At 47.2% G+C, this 17418-nt stretch overlaps 6 protein-coding genes across 6 annotated transcripts; 4 read left to right on the top strand and 2 right to left on the bottom strand.

The window, feature by feature from the left end:
- Window positions 1-824: 824 nt before the first annotated feature.
- On the bottom strand, window positions 825-1661 carry N7525_009366 (uncharacterized protein; the record flags this gene model as incomplete). The annotated part of the gene is made up of 1 exon (XM_002563420.2): window positions 825-1661. The coding sequence occupies one exon, from the start codon at window positions 1659-1661 to the stop codon at window positions 825-827; it is 837 nt and encodes a 278-aa protein (XP_002563466.2).
- A 1606-nt stretch (window positions 1662-3267) lies between these two features.
- On the bottom strand, window positions 3268-6579 carry N7525_009365 (uncharacterized protein; the record flags this gene model as incomplete). Its single annotated transcript, XM_061214689.1, has 3 exons — window positions 3268-3660; window positions 3722-6244; window positions 6301-6579. 3 exons carry the CDS (start codon window positions 6577-6579, stop codon window positions 3268-3270), a joined length of 3195 nt encoding a protein of 1064 aa, XP_061069120.1.
- A 1174-nt stretch (window positions 6580-7753) lies between these two features.
- On the top strand, window positions 7754-9222 carry N7525_009364 (cytochrome P450; the record flags this gene model as incomplete). The annotated part of the gene is made up of 2 exons (XM_002563417.2): window positions 7754-8556; window positions 8619-9222. 2 exons carry the CDS (start codon window positions 7754-7756, stop codon window positions 9220-9222), a joined length of 1407 nt encoding a protein of 468 aa, XP_002563463.2.
- A 740-nt stretch (window positions 9223-9962) lies between these two features.
- N7525_009363 (phosphotransferase family protein) lies at window positions 9963-11183 on the top strand (the record flags this gene model as incomplete). Its single annotated transcript, XM_061214688.1, has 3 exons — window positions 9963-10061; window positions 10118-10413; window positions 10577-11183. The coding sequence occupies 3 exons, from the start codon at window positions 9963-9965 to the stop codon at window positions 11181-11183; spliced, it is 1002 nt and encodes a 333-aa protein (XP_061069119.1).
- Window positions 11184-11842: 659 nt separating this feature from the next.
- On the top strand, window positions 11843-13380 carry N7525_009362 (uncharacterized protein; the record flags this gene model as incomplete). The annotated part of the gene is made up of 4 exons (XM_061214687.1): window positions 11843-12046; window positions 12179-12317; window positions 12378-12490; window positions 12529-13380. The coding sequence occupies 4 exons, from the start codon at window positions 11843-11845 to the stop codon at window positions 13378-13380; spliced, it is 1308 nt and encodes a 435-aa protein (XP_061069118.1).
- A 1845-nt stretch (window positions 13381-15225) lies between these two features.
- On the top strand, window positions 15226-17285 carry N7525_009361 (uncharacterized protein; the record flags this gene model as incomplete). The annotated part of the gene is made up of 7 exons (XM_002563413.1): window positions 15226-15481; window positions 15585-15684; window positions 15747-15759; window positions 15813-16030; window positions 16083-16232; window positions 16281-16684; window positions 16738-17285. The coding sequence occupies 7 exons, from the start codon at window positions 15226-15228 to the stop codon at window positions 17283-17285; spliced, it is 1689 nt and encodes a 562-aa protein (XP_002563459.1).
- Window positions 17286-17418: the final 133 nt, after the last annotated feature.

Genomic DNA, 17418 nt, shown 5'->3' with positions numbered 1-17418 from the left:
ATTGGGGGCGGAACAGAGGGTAGAAGGTGGGTCAAGCACTGGTAATCTAAATGCGACCAATCAACGTCAAGAATGAAAGTCCACTATTCCTTTTCCAGGGCCGGCTCACCAATCGGAGCAACACGGCTGGAGCTCAGGTGGAGATTTGGCCAGGCACAGGGCGGATAGGTGACCACCAGCGAATCCTCACTTTTGTATGTTTTTTTTTCTTTGCATTCTTTTTTTTTTGTTCTTCGCATCCATCATTTGAAAAGCTTGACGGGGATTATCGCTGACCTAATTACTCTTTTTGACACGATGGCTCTCTTCGAGCGTATGTTGATGACTACCACTTAGTCCGTCATTCTTCCCATTGGCACTATTACCGTTCGCCCGCTGTATAGTGAAATATCTCCCACCATTCGATCCGGGACGATTTGCTGGTAGACTAGGGTTCGGCGTGTTCATATCTCTCCTTCCTAATGGCTGTTGAAAGCAATATACTACGCTCCGTGCTGGATAATCGGAAAGCGATTCCACGTAGAGTTGGCGGATGTGACGACCAGGACGGGTCGTGGATCAGACGGCGCGACTGCTAAGTCGACGGTCGGGGTATAGGACGACCTGGTTACTCTCTTCAGCGTAGATGTTCGGCTGCGGAAGAATGAAATCGTTATTCGGCGTAGTTAGTGTTGGGAGCTGCGTGTTTCTCGGCATGTTTGTGTGCGAATTTTGTATCGAGACAAGACATGATCCTAGATAGGAAATCAATACCACCAAGACTGCCATTCTGCCACATGGTCCTCAAATCCATGTTTCTCTAGTAGCTTTTGAACCTCCGACCTCTACCAATAAGACTCATTGACACCCGGATTGGGAAGGTCCAATCCACTGCTTATGCGAAACTTGGTTCGTATCCATCCCCTTGGGAAATACCCGGCAATCTCCCAATCAATAATGCCAACAGTGCCAGCTTTAGGCACATCTTCCACAATGATATTTCCAGGACCGAGATCGGCATGGTAAAAAACGAATGTCGAGCAATCCATACCCATCAGTTGACAAACTTCCGTAAGTTTCTCGGGGCGAAAGTCTTTCGTGCCAGCTCCGAGCTTGACGAGATACTCTTCAGGTATGCCTTTTCCATCCACGCCACCAAGCGCGTGTCCTTTCCAGCCTTCAAGGGTCTCGCAGACTTTCACCACTGCTTCCACATAGTAATGTTTCCAAGTTTCATCTAGAGTGGGCCAAGCATCTGCAAGCGTCCGTCCAGGCACTCTGCCGAGGAAGAGGTAGGACCTGCTATTATCCTCAGCCTGGTGTAAGATGCTAGGGGTCTTGAAGTAAGGCTTTTGCTCCTGGACAAAAGCCAATGTAGCAGCCTCAGATGTTGCCCCTTCCACACGCAACTTGACCTTGCAAAAGGCACTAGTGCCTATGGACCAGACTGCAGAGCTATTTCCTGCTTGATACACAAGCAAAATCTTTGGACTTTTTGCAATCAATGGCACGGCCGGAGGCGGAGGGGCGGGCGCGTTGGTGAGGGTGTAGGAAATATTGTCGGTCGAGTCGTACCAAGAAGAGGCATCGGAACGACCACTCAAAGAATGGAGAATCAGGCTACCAATAAGCCATGTGTTCTCATCTACTTGCTTGATGGACTCCTTGATGTGGTCTTCCATCGTCTGAGGAGGGGCAACCGGAAGTGCCTTTCAGAAGGTCTATTGTGTTGAACACCTTGGAAATTGGTGGTTCCCGACAAGTTGAAAGATTGAATGGAGGATGAGGCTGCAATAAATATATGTGTTCCTTGGATGGGATATAAACATCCTCACGTGCTGGTCCTCACCGTATGTTGTATAACTAAACCCTTGGAACATACGCAGCCTGGAGAACAACCCATCTGGCCAATCACAATAGTTATAGCTTGGTGAGTCAGCAATCATGTGGAAACAGGCCCAATCAGGCTGCTAATTGGTTGGCAACTTCAAACCTCCACCTACCGCACAAAATACGACTTTCTTTGAGCGAAGCTGTGATTTGAGTCTGATATATCGAAGTTGTACATGGTTGGTTAATATCTATTAGCATACGGCCTCACTGAGATAATATGAAATGACAAAAGAGAGCCGTAAGGCCACAACCCTCTCCCCATTATGAGGAATGTAAGCAGCACGCCAAGTAGATAAGCCCGCGCACATTTCTTTGACTATGATTAGATTACATATCTTGTCCTGTGCCTACGGGGGCGGTATAGACTTATGTGTTTCTCCTATAGCTTTCTAATCGTAAGGCCTAGTAACCCACATTTAATAAATGACGCCTGCTATATCCTAAGCCGCGTCCTGAACCAATTGGTTTCGGAGTAGAGGAGGAAGACACTATCACTCTTTCCATTTGCGATATCTTGAAGCAATCTAGCCTAGCCCCAGGCCTACTATAGTACTAGGATATAAGTAATCCTAACACATAACCTAATACATACGACCATAGGGTGTGGAAAACAGGGCTTCCCGTCCGCTCAGCCGTACTTAAGCCACACGCCGGTGAGTTAGTAGTTGGGTGGGTGACCACCAGCGAATCCTCACTGTTGTATGTATTTTTTTTTTGCATTACTTTTTTGGTTCATTGCATCCATCCCTTGAAGTTCGTTAGGACAGAGTTGACATTCAAATACAAACTACTGGCAAAGCCGCGAACGCTTCAGTCACGGTCAAGGATAAGACTACCCGTTGAGGCTACGAGACAAGAGAGAGATGGAGGGAAAATCGTGAAGAAGAAGAGAGGTGATGATGCATCTATGGAAAGGCGACGGTATATAAGCTTACAAAATAACAAACGAGACAAACTAAGTAAATGCTCTGAGAGAGCTAAGTCTGCACATAGAGACAAACGCACACCCTGCATGCATTGCATGTATGCGTGTATGTCAACACTACCTTTTACGATCCACATCATCAGAAGACTCTCCGGTTTCTTAAATCCGGGTGAACACAGGAGCCGGACTGAAAGTATTCGAATAGAACCGACATTTTGCATAAAAAGCTATTTTTTAGGTTTTATTTCGTATAATATAAGCTAGTGCTTTTAAGAAACCTATAGGACTATCTATAATAACGCTAACGGTACCGTATATATAACACCCGTCCTATAGAAGGAGAAAATACAAGGCGTATACCTACTACTACACTTATAGATACGCCTATCCGTATTTATTATATTCCCACTTGCTGCGTTAAGAATGTTTGAAATATGTTCGGATTTCGACGGTAATCAATATAGACACATTCAATATTTCCATTGCTTAAGCCAGTTGTACATCAAAGAAGCAGAAATTGGCTCGAGAGCCCTCATTGTCGTACTCGACTCCATTGCCTTCCGCACATCGATTGTTGGCATATCGGCTCGTGCTGAGCTCTCCAGTTCCTTAAAAAAGTCTAGTAACTTCACAGCAGGAATGTCTTGGATTGTTTCAGATGCTGTTGCCTGAATGTCTTCGAGTTTCGCAATCCATGCTGTTAAGCTAACAGGGGACACCCCGTAGTTCTCAACAAGGGGTGAAAGGAGCGATCGCCACGATGCACTGGTTGGATTTCGCAAGTGGTAAACGGCACAAGAGTGGTCGAATTGGTGTTCTTGGCGAACATGGATAATATCCATTATGATTGCGGATACAAGGTCCTGTATATTCATTCAAAGATTAACACCCGAGTAAATGAACTATGAGTATGGGAGCTCTTACTACTGGAATCCAATCGACTGTCCTCGATCCGAGAGTCTCAGGTACGCAGCGCATGGTTATTGATGATTTGATCATTGCTGGAAGCCATTCATCTGGGTTCCACTGTCCTTGTTGCGTCGTAGGACCGGCAATCTGCCCCACGCGGTAGATCGTCGTCCTGACCCCAGCCGCTCGGCAGGCCTCATAGCAGATCTGCTCACTCACATATTTAGACTCTGAGTACCCGTTCGGAAGTACCAACGAGCAGTCTTTCACGGGCTCCTCCGGAATGATGGTCGCAATTCCTGTAGTCGACTTCCCAACCGTGCCGATCGAGGAGATAAAATGAATGTCAGCCGTGTGACTGCTGGATAGACTGAACTCGACCAATCTACGAACCCCTCTGATGTGGACATCTTCAAACGATTTCACGTGCAGGTTAAAGTCCAGCTTCCATGAGTTGTGAACGATGGCGTTGACTGAGCCTAGAAGTTCCTCATATTTTGACTCGCTCAACCCGAACCGGTCCTGTTGTATTGAGACGTGAAGAAACTCCAGTTTAGAGTTCCAATGCTGGTGATGTAGCATTATCCCCTTTTTCTCGAGGGATGACCTCTGCTTTGATTCGGCGTCTTCTGATCTGTTTAGACAATATATCTTTTCAGTTGACTGGTTATTAAGCAGCTCCTTGAGCAGATATGTCCCCAAGGATCCCGTGGACCCGGTTAGAATAACAGTCCTCAGTGGCTGGCCCTGTGACAGAAGCCTGGGTGTCCTACTGCAATCTAAGCCGGAGGTATATTGAGTGACCAATTTGGCCAATTTGGTGCTCCGGTCCGTATCTGCAGGTTGGATCCCCTTGATAAGGTTCAGGATGTAGACTGCCAAACGAGACACCGTATTGTTGGCGTATATCATCTGTGGGCCGAGAATAGTACTTGGTAGGTCTGGGCGATGAGCCCGGATGTCCTTCTGTAATGACCTAGAGACAGCGAGTGACATTAATGAGTCGAATCCCAGGTCGTAGAAGTCTTGCGTATTCTGAAAATCTGAATGCCCCAACGCCTCAGCGATCGTTTGGCGGACATATTCGGTGACGGTAACCGAATTCAGTACAGCCGGGGCTTCTGGCCCCATGTATTTTTCTGGGTCTGCTGCATACATCTCTTCAATTTCTGCAGCAAAGTCCTCGATTGTGGCGCGTCTCTGAACCGTCCCCTTAGCAGACCTTCTGAATGCTTTCCCTAACGAGGCGGTTCTGACCATTCCCTTTATTATGCGACCATAGGCCGGGACGGAATCGTTGGCTTCTTGGACAGTGTGCCATATGGCGCTAACAAATGCAAGAGGGTCAAGCCGTTGGGCGTCTATCGAGGGCTCCACCAGCAAGCCTGTTTGGAACTTTGCTTGCCCAACCACCAAAACGTTTGCCACGTATGGATGCGTTCCAATTATCTTCTCCATCGTCACAGGGTTGAGCTTCTCACCGTTACTCAGCAATATTATATCGTCCTGGCGGCAACAGAACCTCCATAGCCATGGTTTGGTTGGGTGCATCATGAATAGATCTTTCGTTCTGTAGACCTCGAGCTCCGGAAAATTGCAAAATATGGCTTGGTACTCTGCGTATTCTTGGTTCCTCTCAATGACAAGCTCATGCATGCCATCGCTCACAGCGGCCATCCTGATACCAGCACATGGGTTCCACTCGTAGTAGTTCCAATCTGCTGAATCATCAGGTACCATCGCTGGCAGCCATCCCAGCTCGCTAGACCCAAACATTGTAATTACTCGTGTATATCTTTGGAGGAGAGAGCCTGTTTCGTCGGCGAGGGGTGCCCCGCCCACGTAGACGCAGTCAAGCTTTTGAAGAGACGAGCATCCTCTTTGCGATTGGCTCAGTTCTTCCAAAATAGCTGGAGGGAGGGCAACCGCTGCGGGCTGGGCTTCTCGGATAATTCTCGTCAATAAATCGAGAGATAGTTGTTGCTCGGGACCGTAAACCAGAGGGGTTCCGTGAAAGATCGAGAAGACGAAAGTCACAAATCCCATGATGTGATAGAAAGGCGTGGTAGTGAGTACAGGCTTACGGAGTCTATAAAATATATTTGGCTGCCGGTTTTCTGGCCATACAAGCTTGTTGAGGTTGTCCAAGCATGCGAAGAAACCGTGCGTGAGAAACACCGCCTTGGGCATTCCTGTGGACCAGCCAGAAACCTTGTCAATCTCAGACCCAAGTGAATAGAAAAATAGAAATTCGAGGCTATTAAACATACCAGTGGTGCCGGAACTATGAATGATACATGCGACATCCTTTTGCATAACCTCATACGAGTGGTGGCAGACATATGGGCAATTGCCATCTTCGTGACCGAGAATTACTTCCATGCAGGGAACCTGGAAAATGTCTAAAAGGTGACATTGTTGCACAAGCGTTGCAGCAAGGCGCTCTTGTGCTTTATTATAGAGAAGCTTCTTACATCCAACCTCATGCAGCAAGTGAATATGAGCGGCATGAGAATTTCTCGTTGATGGGAGGAAAGGCTAGATAAAGGTTACTGCTTGTGCGGAAACAAGATAGCACTTCATAACACACTTACCCAGTATCCGACTTTGTGGCATGCTAGCGTAAAGATACAGTAGCATATATCGTTACTTCCAATATATGCCAGCGGCTCGTTTGAAAGAGGCACTCCCACCGTGCGTTCCAGCCACCTACACATCACATTGACAGCACGAGCTAGGACCTGTACTGAGATATCTTGGAAGCCGGTCGTGGGACTGTTTTCTCGTGGTATTCGAGCAAACAGTCTGCAGGGGTCTGTTTCGGCAATCTCGTCTACCACGCGGGCGAGTAGTCTCATGTCCTGTAGTGCCATTGTATTGGAATTGTGATATACTGTATGTTAGGACAGAAGGAAATTCATCGGTAGTTCTTGAAGTTTCTTAGGACAAAGTGCACGTGCCTTTTGGGGCAACTAATCAACCGTTGCTATGCTCAGCTCCGTCCTTGCATCTACATGGAGAGGCCGCCTTCCTTCGTTTCCCTTTTAACCCGTATCTGTATAGTGCGGATAAGAAGCACGGACGGCAAACACCATGCGTATTGCCACCTTTCGGTTAGAATTGAGTTTACTTTCTATCGATATTCATTGCCAAACAGAGATCGGTGCAGAACCTGCAAACTGAGACTCTGAGTACCTCGGCCAATGAGCTATCCCAACCATCCACATAAACGAATTAGTGACGCGCTTTCTAATTAGGGAGCGTATATAGCTGTGTAACAAGTCCTTCTTTTACGCACCTGACCACAGATGAGCCTTACAGCTTAGTTGGGGGGTGGGTTTCCTCCGTGAATCGATCAACACGGTGGCGATTTACACGATATACCGTCACTACAAGAGAACACGTGGTTGGTAACTCTGAGGCAAAAAGTATGTCGTCAGTACCTGGCTTGACCGTCAATCGGTTTCCTGTATCGGACCTGCCAGTCTGATGTACATGTCCTATAGTGGAAAACGCGAACAACTCCGTCCATGGCAATGACGCAATAAGGTGCACAAGAAAGACTAAGTTATTGTTTTCATTTTGCATCGGACTGATCTGAAGTACTGTATCTCGAATGATAGGTTTAAGGCACGAACAGATGCTCTTTGTTGCGCTGGCTAATAGCAATATAAGTAAATCCCGTCACTCTCTATAATATGACCAATATATCAAATCCCATCTCAGCCTTCACACTCTAGAGTCAACATGGCTGGCGCTGAGCTACTCGCCCTATTCAGATTTTCCCTTTGGGGAGCTAGCATATGTTACATCTTGTGGCGATTGCAGTTGCTCCCGCACTCAATGCTTCTCCTCTCGAGTGTCATAGTTACCTCGTGGTCCATTCTAAGAATGGTCTTGATTGCTACGAAGACACTTTATAGACGGCATAATAGCCCCCTTAAAGATTTACCTGGGCCCATGGTATGTATTTCTAAATCCCAACGCTCTACTACCATTTCTGGAGAAGGCTGATGGATAAAGTCAAACAACTGGCTCTACGACCACATGTTTGACATCTTTGACGAGCCTTTAGCATCTCGAGTCACTAACTGGATCAACGAACGCCCATATCCCGAAGGGCTGATGCATACCTTCGGCCTTTTTGGGTCTTCCTATGTCTTTCCAACGAATCCGCAGGCTTTGGCCGATGTCCTTTCAATGCACGCCTACGACTACGTAAAGCCAACTGGCTTCAAACGCTATACCGTTCGTTTTTGGGGTCATGGAATCGTGTCCCAAGAACAAGAGGAGCACAAGCAACATCGCAAAACCTACTTACCTGTATTCAGCCAGCAGAACGTTAGCAGGCTCAAAGGCATATTGTCCAGAAAATCTATGCAATTCGTGGACCACATCGCAGACCTCTGTACCCAGGAACAGAGTTGGGATCCGAGTTGCACGCCCACAGCAGTCGTGAATATCACAGAAACTGTGGCCAAAGTGTCACTTGATGTTACTGGTATTATTTCTCTTGGTGTAGACTTCGAAACTATCCTAGGAAACCACCAAGAAGTATTCAAGGCGCACGAGATGCTGTTTACGAGCACAAGCGAGAAGAAATTGCTTTTCCTTCTATTTAATATTATGCCGCCATGGCTCCTCAATATTTTACCGTCCCAAGTCACCAAGAGGCTAGATGGAGCACACGAGACGCTTGTCAAGGTTTGTCGCAGGGTGATCAGGGAAAGATTGACCCAGCTTGAAAGGGGCGAGCCGCAGCCTTTGGATTTCTTGAAAAATCTGGTCAAGACGGATTCCTTTAGTGAGGACGCAGCTATCGCTCAGATCGTTGTTATTTTGGGAGCAGGGTACTATCAGCCTTGTCCGGTCTTGTTTAGGGAGGGTAAAAAATTCTGACAAATTTGAGCAGGTATGAGAGTACCGGCGGCACCCTGGCCTGGGCAATATATTGTCTAGCAAAACATCAAGATACGCAGGTCAAGTTACGGCAAGAATTGGCCCAAGCAAGGAACGGACGCGAGACAATTGACGAGAAAGTCTATGAAAAGCTACCTTTACTTAATGCCGTCGTGATGGAGGTGACACGACTTTATCCTGCCTTCTCGCTTCTTCTACGTAAGGCGATACGTGAAACCACCATCAATGGACGGATCATTCCTCGTGGCACTTATGTCGGTCTCTGTCCCCATGCGATCAACTACGCTGAGCATCTATGGGGACCCGATGCGGACAAATTCAAACCCGATCGGTGGATTTCAGAGTCCGATCTATCAAGCCCAGACCAATCAGGCGGCGCGCCGTCACCTATCTGCATGTTTTCATTCTTCTACGGCGCAAGAAGCTGCGTGGGAAGAGCGTTAGCACTAGCGCAGATGAAGCGTCAGCTTGCCGTCCTAGTGGAACGATACCACCTTCTGAGAGTGGACGAGAAATATGACCCACGTCCTTCAGGGCTATTCGCTACCAGCCCTCCACATGATTTGCAAATCAAATTCACGAAAATATCTGGCTGAGATCGGCGCATCACGGTGAGCTAGTAATAAATTGGAGGTAACAGGTCAGGTGGATGTAAGGTGAACGTCTTGCGGTCTTCTTTGTAACTGCTTCCTTTGTAAAAATTATGTTATTTCAGGCCGAATTTGGCGTTAAATTAAATGTGACCTGTTTTCTTCCAACATCTGCTTTATACAATATACTGATCTAGTCTCGGTTAGTTGTATATTACTGATTATCACATCTAACAAGTAATGTGTACAGAGAAGATTGAGTTTGGGTGCAGATATAGGCGATCTCAACCGGTGAAGGGCCGAGCCTATCATGATTATTTCCTTCGGGGATGGGGATGTGTGTGGGTCTAACCAACGTTACAATCATACGAAGGAACATCTTCCTTTATCTGGTCATTTGCATATGTTTTCGTCTGCTTTTAGATACGGTCCGAGGCTTGGCCGCATGAACTTAGTTTGGGGAGGTTGAGGTTGAGGTCACTCGTGAGCATTATACTCTACTGAACAAGATCAACATTCAACGTAACACATCTGTAGTTCTCTACAAAAGACCGGTTCTTGGTAACCCATGATTATCAGGTATCAGGTCATCTAGTTTACCTGCAGGTGGTACTAAATAAGACTATTATATTTGGATCCTATAATTACACTTCTATTTAACCTCCCAACACACACCTTCATCGAGTATTAAGAACATTATCAGTTGGACCAGGCCGCGAATTTATTTATCAACACAAATCAGAGTCATGGCTGATCAGGTTCTCCAACCGGTCGACGTTCCCTCCTTGGAACTATATCTTCAGTCGGCTGTCCCAGAGATCCAGACGCCGATATATATCAAACAAGTGAGAGATAACTCTACGGACCAGTGTGATCTACATAGTTAACGAGACAACCATAGTACACCGGCGGGCAATCCAACCCCACTTATCAACTCACTGCAGCGGATGGCAAAAAGTTTGTTTTGCGAAAGAAGCCTCCTGGGGTGCTTCTTTCAAGAAATCTACATCAGATTGAGCGTGAATATACTATATTCCAGGCTCTGAAGGAGAATGAGGTGCCGGTTCCCAAAACATATTGCATGTGTGTCGACAATACGGTGATTGGCACGCCATTCTTTATCATGGAGCACCTGAACGGTCGCATTTTCCGAGACTCAACTATGCCCAATGCGAGTGCTTCAGAGAGGCCAGAACTGTAAGTAATCATCAGCCGTATTAGTCCGTTCTGATTTTTAGCATATGCTAATAGAGGTACTCAATGTAGATGGAAAGCAGCTGCTGAAATGCTCGCATGTATCCATCGACTTGACCTAAACGGAATTGCGGAGCTTTGTAAAGCCGGGCAGATACTATGATAGGCAAATTGCCTTGTTTGAATCTCTCGCAACATCCTATGCGAATGTTGTAAATGTTGAGACCAATGAATATGTCGGGGAACTTGCTCACTTTAGCGAGATGGTTGATTTCTTTTCCAGGAGAATATATCAGCCGACGGACCGAACTGTGGTTATCCATGGGGATTTCAAGATTGATAATTTGGTTTTCGATATGTCTGAGCCTCGGATCATTGGAGTTCTCGACTGGGAAATGGCTGCCCTCGGTCATCCTTTAGCTGACATATGTAACCTGACGCATCCCTATTTCTGGGATAGGCTAGACCAGAACGGGCGTTCTTTTCAGCCCGATCAAGTGCCAGGACTGCCGAGCCGGGAAGATTGTATACGATGGTATGTCGGGGTCAATGGCTGGGATCCTACTCCAGATCTCCCATGGGGAGACGCCTTCTTCATGTTTCGTACTACGGTCATTGTACAGAGCATCACGGCGAGATACGCGCGCAGGCAAACTAGTAAAGCCCAAGCGAAGTATGTCGGCAGAGAAGCCCAATATGCTGCGGATACTTGGCGGAAGTTACAGCAGGTCAAGGAAAGGAAACGGCAGAGCGCAAGATATTACAAATTATAGATAGTATACAAGAAAAGTTTAGCTACCTGTGTCAGAAGAGACGGTATCGGTTGGCAGTACTAAAGATTACCTTGGCGACCCGATAGTAGCTCAATATTTCCCTGAAGAGTCAGGTACATATCCTTCCCCAAAGACATAACCCAAAATTGCTGCCGTTTTCTTTGTTCATTTTCAATTTTTTTTTTTTTTTTGGCCTTTGACTGAAAATAACTTTTTCTGTATTTCATTTTGCTTTTTGACGGATTCTTGTTCACTCCTAATTTGGAAAATAGATTGAACTAGAGTTCTATTTGGCCCCATTTCGGCATACGCTATGCCAAAGTCAACATTTGCTTCTGCATATGCAAGCATCTTGGCTGAAAATCCAAAGTTCGCCTTTCAAGGGTCTCGCATTAGAAAGAGGACCAGAGTACCTAAATTCGGAGACAAGCAGATAGATTAGTCGTCATATGCATTCGCGGTTGGATCTTTTCGGGGTTCTTATAGACCTATAGACTGCCTCACATCTAAGCGAAGTGACACGAACAATGCATGACCTCACCTGGAGTGCGCTGACATAAGCTGCCCTATCAACTACTTTATAATCGTACAAGCTTGCTTCATGTGCGACTGCCCTTTAGGAGCATGGATCTCCGTTCGGTCGAGTCCAAGGAGAGATAATGCCATCATCAACGCCAGGTCCATTCCATATTGTTGAACACAAAGTTCCCTGCCAGCACATTAGGGAATACCCTGGTGCAACATTACGCACACAGGAAGATGTTCTACATCTATCGGTAAAACAGTACATCCCTTGGGATAATCTCAACCCACAACCAGGCGATGTAACAATCGTTGGCGCGCATGGAAATGCTTTTCCCAAGGTAGGTGGAAACCTGTTTCAAATGCGTTAGATCAGGGTCACGCCCAGATATACCGCAAATTCCTGTACCTCTCAATATGAACATGATCTATAGAATGTTATAATTTCAACGTGACACTGACCAGGCTCACAGGAGCTATATGACCCGCTATGGGAGGAGATTATCTGTCATGCGAAGAATTATGGGTTCCGCATCCGAGCTATTTGGATCGCTGACGTAGCTCACCAGGGACAGAGTGCAGTTCTCAACGAAAGTTTGCTTGGAAATGATCGTATGTGGTCCTCTGCTACTCTATTGAGATTCCTAGTGTCCTGAAATAGTGAATCTACAGCCAGCTGGTTCGATCATTCCCGCGATCTACTCAATCTGGTCAATATCAAACGAACGGACATGCCTCCTCCGATGGTCGGAATTGGACATAGTATGGGTGGCTCCCAACTGTTTGTTCCCTTGATGAGTGCAGGCGTATACATACTGACTAGTATTCTTTCAACGGGGTACATCTAAGCCTGATCCATCCCTGTCTCTTCCACGCACTAGTACTGCTGGACCCTGTGATTCAGCGGTCGAATACGCGTATCCAAGCGGATGATATATTTACACACGATCGGCTTATCTTCCCATCCACACAAAGCGCGACTCACAGGAGAGATTCTTGGCCATCCAGAGAGGCAGCAGTGGAGACTTTTAGCCGAAGTCCTATCTACAAGACATGGGACCGACGCGTCTTACAAAACTGGGTTAGATACGGACTTCGAGATATTCCGAGCCCACATCTCTCCGGCGACAAGCTTCATGGGACCAAAAAGCCACCGGTATCCTTGGCCACCTCCCGGTATCAAGAAGCCACGAGTTTTGCACGCCCTTACTACGACAATAGCACCGTAGGTGAGAATAACTTGGCGAACCGCACCTTTTCTCATCCGGATCTCGACCCTGCACTTGTCACCTCATTCCCATTTTACCTTCCTGGGCCGTCGCAGTTATTCGAGCAGCTACCCCACGTGCGACCGAGCATTCTTTACGTCTTTCCTGAAAAGTCACCCATGTGTCTACCGGCCCTCTGCAAGGATAAACTTGGCCATACTGGCACGGGGATAGGCGGTAGTGGTGGGTTGTCCGCAGGACGCGTTAGATCTACATATATGGAGGGATTTGGCCATCTGGTTGCACAGGAAGCCCCGACCGAATGCGCTAAAAGGGCGGCCCGCTGGATCGGACCAGAAATCAAGCGCTGGCAGGACGAGAACGGCCTAGCTACCACAGGCTGGCCTCAGAAAAAGTCTAGTAAGGAACGTGCCTTTTGTCCGAGTGGGATAAAGTCCAGGTTTTGACGTACGGGGGACGGAGACACTGTTTCAATATTGATCACTAGACAGCATGCATATTCGGACTAAGTGCCCCGCAAGTGTAGGTAGTCACCAGAACATGTGTAGTAATGTCGCTCTCTGCGAACTATGCGACCACAGACGAGCGGGCCTCCACTATATCCTAAGCCACGTCCCGATCCAATATTGGTTTCGGAGTAGAGGAGGAAGACACTATCATTCTTTTCATTTGCGATGTCTTGAAGCAATTCAACCTAGCCCTCTCCTCGATAGAATATGGATTATTCTACCCCGTAATCTAGCACATACGACCATAGGGTGTGGAAAACAGGGCTTCCCGTCCGCTCAGCCGTACTTAAGCCACACGCCGGTGAGTTAGTAGTTGGGTGGGTGACCACCAGCGAATCCTCACTGTTGTATGTTTTTGTTTCTGCTTTCCTTTCTTATTTTCGGTAACCTACCTAACTTACTACCTGTTTACCTTTAACGTGTCAATCGGCCGATTTGTTCTATGTATCTTGTGACTTGCAAATGCCCCCGAAGCGAAACAAGCAACCTGTAGCTTTATATGGAGCCTATTTTTTCTATAGCTTATCATGGTGATGTTACCAATCTAAGTTATATTGCGAAAGGGGTAAAGTCTGGTTTATGCGGTACATTATGCAATAAATGTCCCCCCGGCGAGGTCAGTACTTGCGTAATGATCGCACTACGCATCCAATCGAAATATTGTAGTTTATCTGTGTAATCTCCTCGACGACATTCTCTCGGCAAAGTCAATCCTATCATCAGAGCACAATCATTGAGCTCAAAGCTAAGACAAATGGATAGATTGCGTATATCGTAGGTACAACCGGATCAGCCCCCCGACGTCGGGTCCCGGTTCCGGACATGGCCCGAGCGCGTATGGAGTCTAGTGATTAGTCATCAACCACCCACACCACCCGGCGAAAATATTTTCAATCTGATTTGAAGGTCTTTGAATATTAAAGGCTAAGAAGTGGAAGTTATTGAAACCTCGACTGGAAACTAAAAAACTAACTGGTTCGGGAAATTTCCCCAACATCGTTCTCGCTTGAAGTTCTTGGCACGTCGAAGATCTCAATCGTCCTGCCCGATGAGGAAAGGTATGGTGGACCTGGCGGAGCTACGCCTACGACACATATCAGAGGCTGAAGCTTGACCTATAGGGCGACATGGAAATGTTGGTTGGCCAAGTCCATATCTGATCCACTCAGCAGTCCACTCGTCGGCTTCAAATTATCTAACGTGAAAGATTTTCCGTCTCATAAATTACTTCCCCTTTCACCTTTCACCCATTGCTACCCACCTCTATCCCTCCAGTCCTGTAGAGGCGATATAGTCGAATCTTCTTATACTTCATCTTCCACCTTACCCTTTGGCGTCCTAGGATATCGTCTACCTCCGAACAGACTTGACGAATCCACCCCGCAATACTAATCACGGCACGCAACTACATAGTTCACCCTCCAAAGAAACTTGATCTCAACAGTCTCGCAAAGTTCAAGGTTCTGAAGTAGCAGCAAATAGTTGCATTTCATCCCGTTGCGCCAACTTCGATTCCACTCGACTTCCACTACTCCATTGCGCATCTCCCGGAATTCCCCTGCGAACAGATTAAATAAGCCCTTGCACCTACGACTTTTTTATATCCATTGCGCCACTTTTTGTGACAATTTCAGTAGCGATATACCTGAAACAAAACGGTAGATCGTGCCCTCACGCAAGAGCTATATCCGACGAATCACCTTATCCGTTGCACCAACCGGTCATTTGCCAAGCGACTGAATTGTACAGCTGCCCCGTTGCCATACCGGACCTCTGAACAACATGCCGAACTGGAAAGAACTTTTGGCCAACCGTGAGCGACGCCAATTTCCCGAAGTTGTGGTCCCCTTGGCCCATGGCTCGGCACCGAAAATCAATGATAGCCAGGACAATGACTCCAGCAGTGGCCTCGACAGGACGTCTTCTCAGGAGAAGGGTACCGCCGGTACTCGTGTCAGTAGCACATTGACTCTGGAAGCTCTCAGGGCAGAAGTCGAAGCCGATATTAATGCTTCAGGTCATGACACTGCATATGATCGTACGTTCTTATGGCCACCGGGTCTTGTCTTATCAATTCAGAATTGGCATTTCCTCATCGCCTAATCTTGATTATCCGTGTTGGATCTAACATCATTTCACAGGCAAAGCGAAAGTAATCAACAGAGCAGTTCAGGACATTGGCATGGGACGCTATCAATGGGGCCTCTTTGTCCTTTGTGGAATGGGCTGGGTTGCAGACAAGTAAGCAAATATTCACCTCATCACTGTAGTTCTAGCGTTTTTCTAATGAGTCATTGTTATAGCCTTTGGTTGCAGGTACGACATGTGCTATTGACTCAATCTTACAACAGTGGGCTAATCAAACTTAGGGAGTTGCTCTCACATTGACACCCATCGCCATGGAATTTGGCGTCTCTGAGAATGAGTCTCGCTTTGCAACTTGTGCTCTGTTTGTGGGTCTTATTGTCGGTGCCTCTTTCTGGGGTATTGCTTCCGATGCTATTGGACGCCGTCCGGCTTTCAACATGACGCTTTGCATTTGCGGTACGTTTGGCCTCGCCGCTGGAGGTGGGCCGAACTGGATTGGGTAGGTTCTTCCACGGTCTTGCGTAATACCTTTTTATTGACTCGGAGAACAGGACATGTGCTTTATATGCTTGCTTGGGTCTCGGTGTCGGCGGTAATCTACCCGTGGACGCAGCCGTTTTCCTGGAGTGTTTGCCTCCCAACTCAACCCAAATCCTCAGTGGTCTGGCCACATGGTGGTCTGTCGGCACTTTAATTGCCAGGTTTGTCTCCCCGACACATTGTTGGTTACCGAGCTAATTCCCGGTCAGTATGCTCGCCTGGGCTTTCATTCCTACTTTCTCTTGTGAAAGCTATGACACCTGTACCAAGGCAAACAACTGGGGCTGGAGGTATCTTGTTTTGACGCTGGGCGCCATTACCTTTGCCATGTTCCTTTGTCGATTCTTCCTCTTTACGCTCTACGAATCCCCGAAGTTCCTGGTGGCCCGCGGTCGTCAGGACGAGGCCGTGGCTGCTGTTCACGGAATCGCCCACAAGAACAGGACTACCACCTGGCTCACCGAAGAGATCTTGAACGAGATCGGTGGATATCAAGAGGAGGCTAAGGAAAAGCAATCCCTGTCCACAGGAGAAATTATCAAGAGGTCTCTTGAGAGATTCTCGGTTCAACAAATCAAGCCCTTGTTCAAAACAAAGCGTCTTGCCGTTTCGAGTACGTATCTCTCTCCCTGTTCACGGGATCTTCTTCTGGCTAACATATCAAAGCCATCCTGATCTGGTTTTGCTGGACATGCATTGGAATGGGCTATACTCTGTTCAACGCTTTCCTTCCTCAATATCTGAGCGCCAATTCTTCCACTTATATCACCTATCGCAATTATGCCATCACAGCAGTATGTGGCATTCCAGGCCCACTTCTTGGCTGGGTTCTGGTTGATATCAAGTACATTGGCCGCAAGGGCACCATGGCTGCATCCACCCTGATCACGGGAGTCTTGTTGTTCTGCTTCACCGCTACCAAGGATCCTAACATCCAGCTTTTGTGCTCTTCATTGGAGTCTTTTTTCCAGATGATCATGTACGGTGTGTTGTATGCCTATACGCCTGAAGTCTTCCCTGCACCAAACAGAGGCACAGGATCCGGAATTGCTAGTTGCCTGAACCGCATCGCCGGTCTTATGGCCCCGATCATTGGTATCTATGCTAGTACTGATCCCGTTGCACCCATCTATGCGGCCGGTGGACTCATTCTTGCTTCGTTTGTGGCGATGTGCTTATTGCCAATCGAAACCCAAGGGAAGCAGGCTATGTGAAAAACGTGATTTTGAATTTGACTTTTTAGCTCCGCGTCTCTGAGATTTTCGATCTTGGTTTGGCGGGGGATGTCTCATTTTCAACATCCGTTGGTTTCGTTGTACATACCGAAAATGGCCATTTGGCCTCATC

This window comes from Penicillium rubens (genome assembly GCF_028828025.1).
Source record: "Penicillium rubens strain IBT 27055 chromosome Unknown utg000003l_segment0_segment0, whole genome shotgun sequence".
Classification (NCBI taxonomy): domain Eukaryota; kingdom Fungi; phylum Ascomycota; class Eurotiomycetes; order Eurotiales; family Aspergillaceae; genus Penicillium; species Penicillium rubens.
The sequence above is the reverse complement of the archived record's forward strand: the minus strand, read 5'-3'. Positions and strand labels throughout refer to the sequence as shown.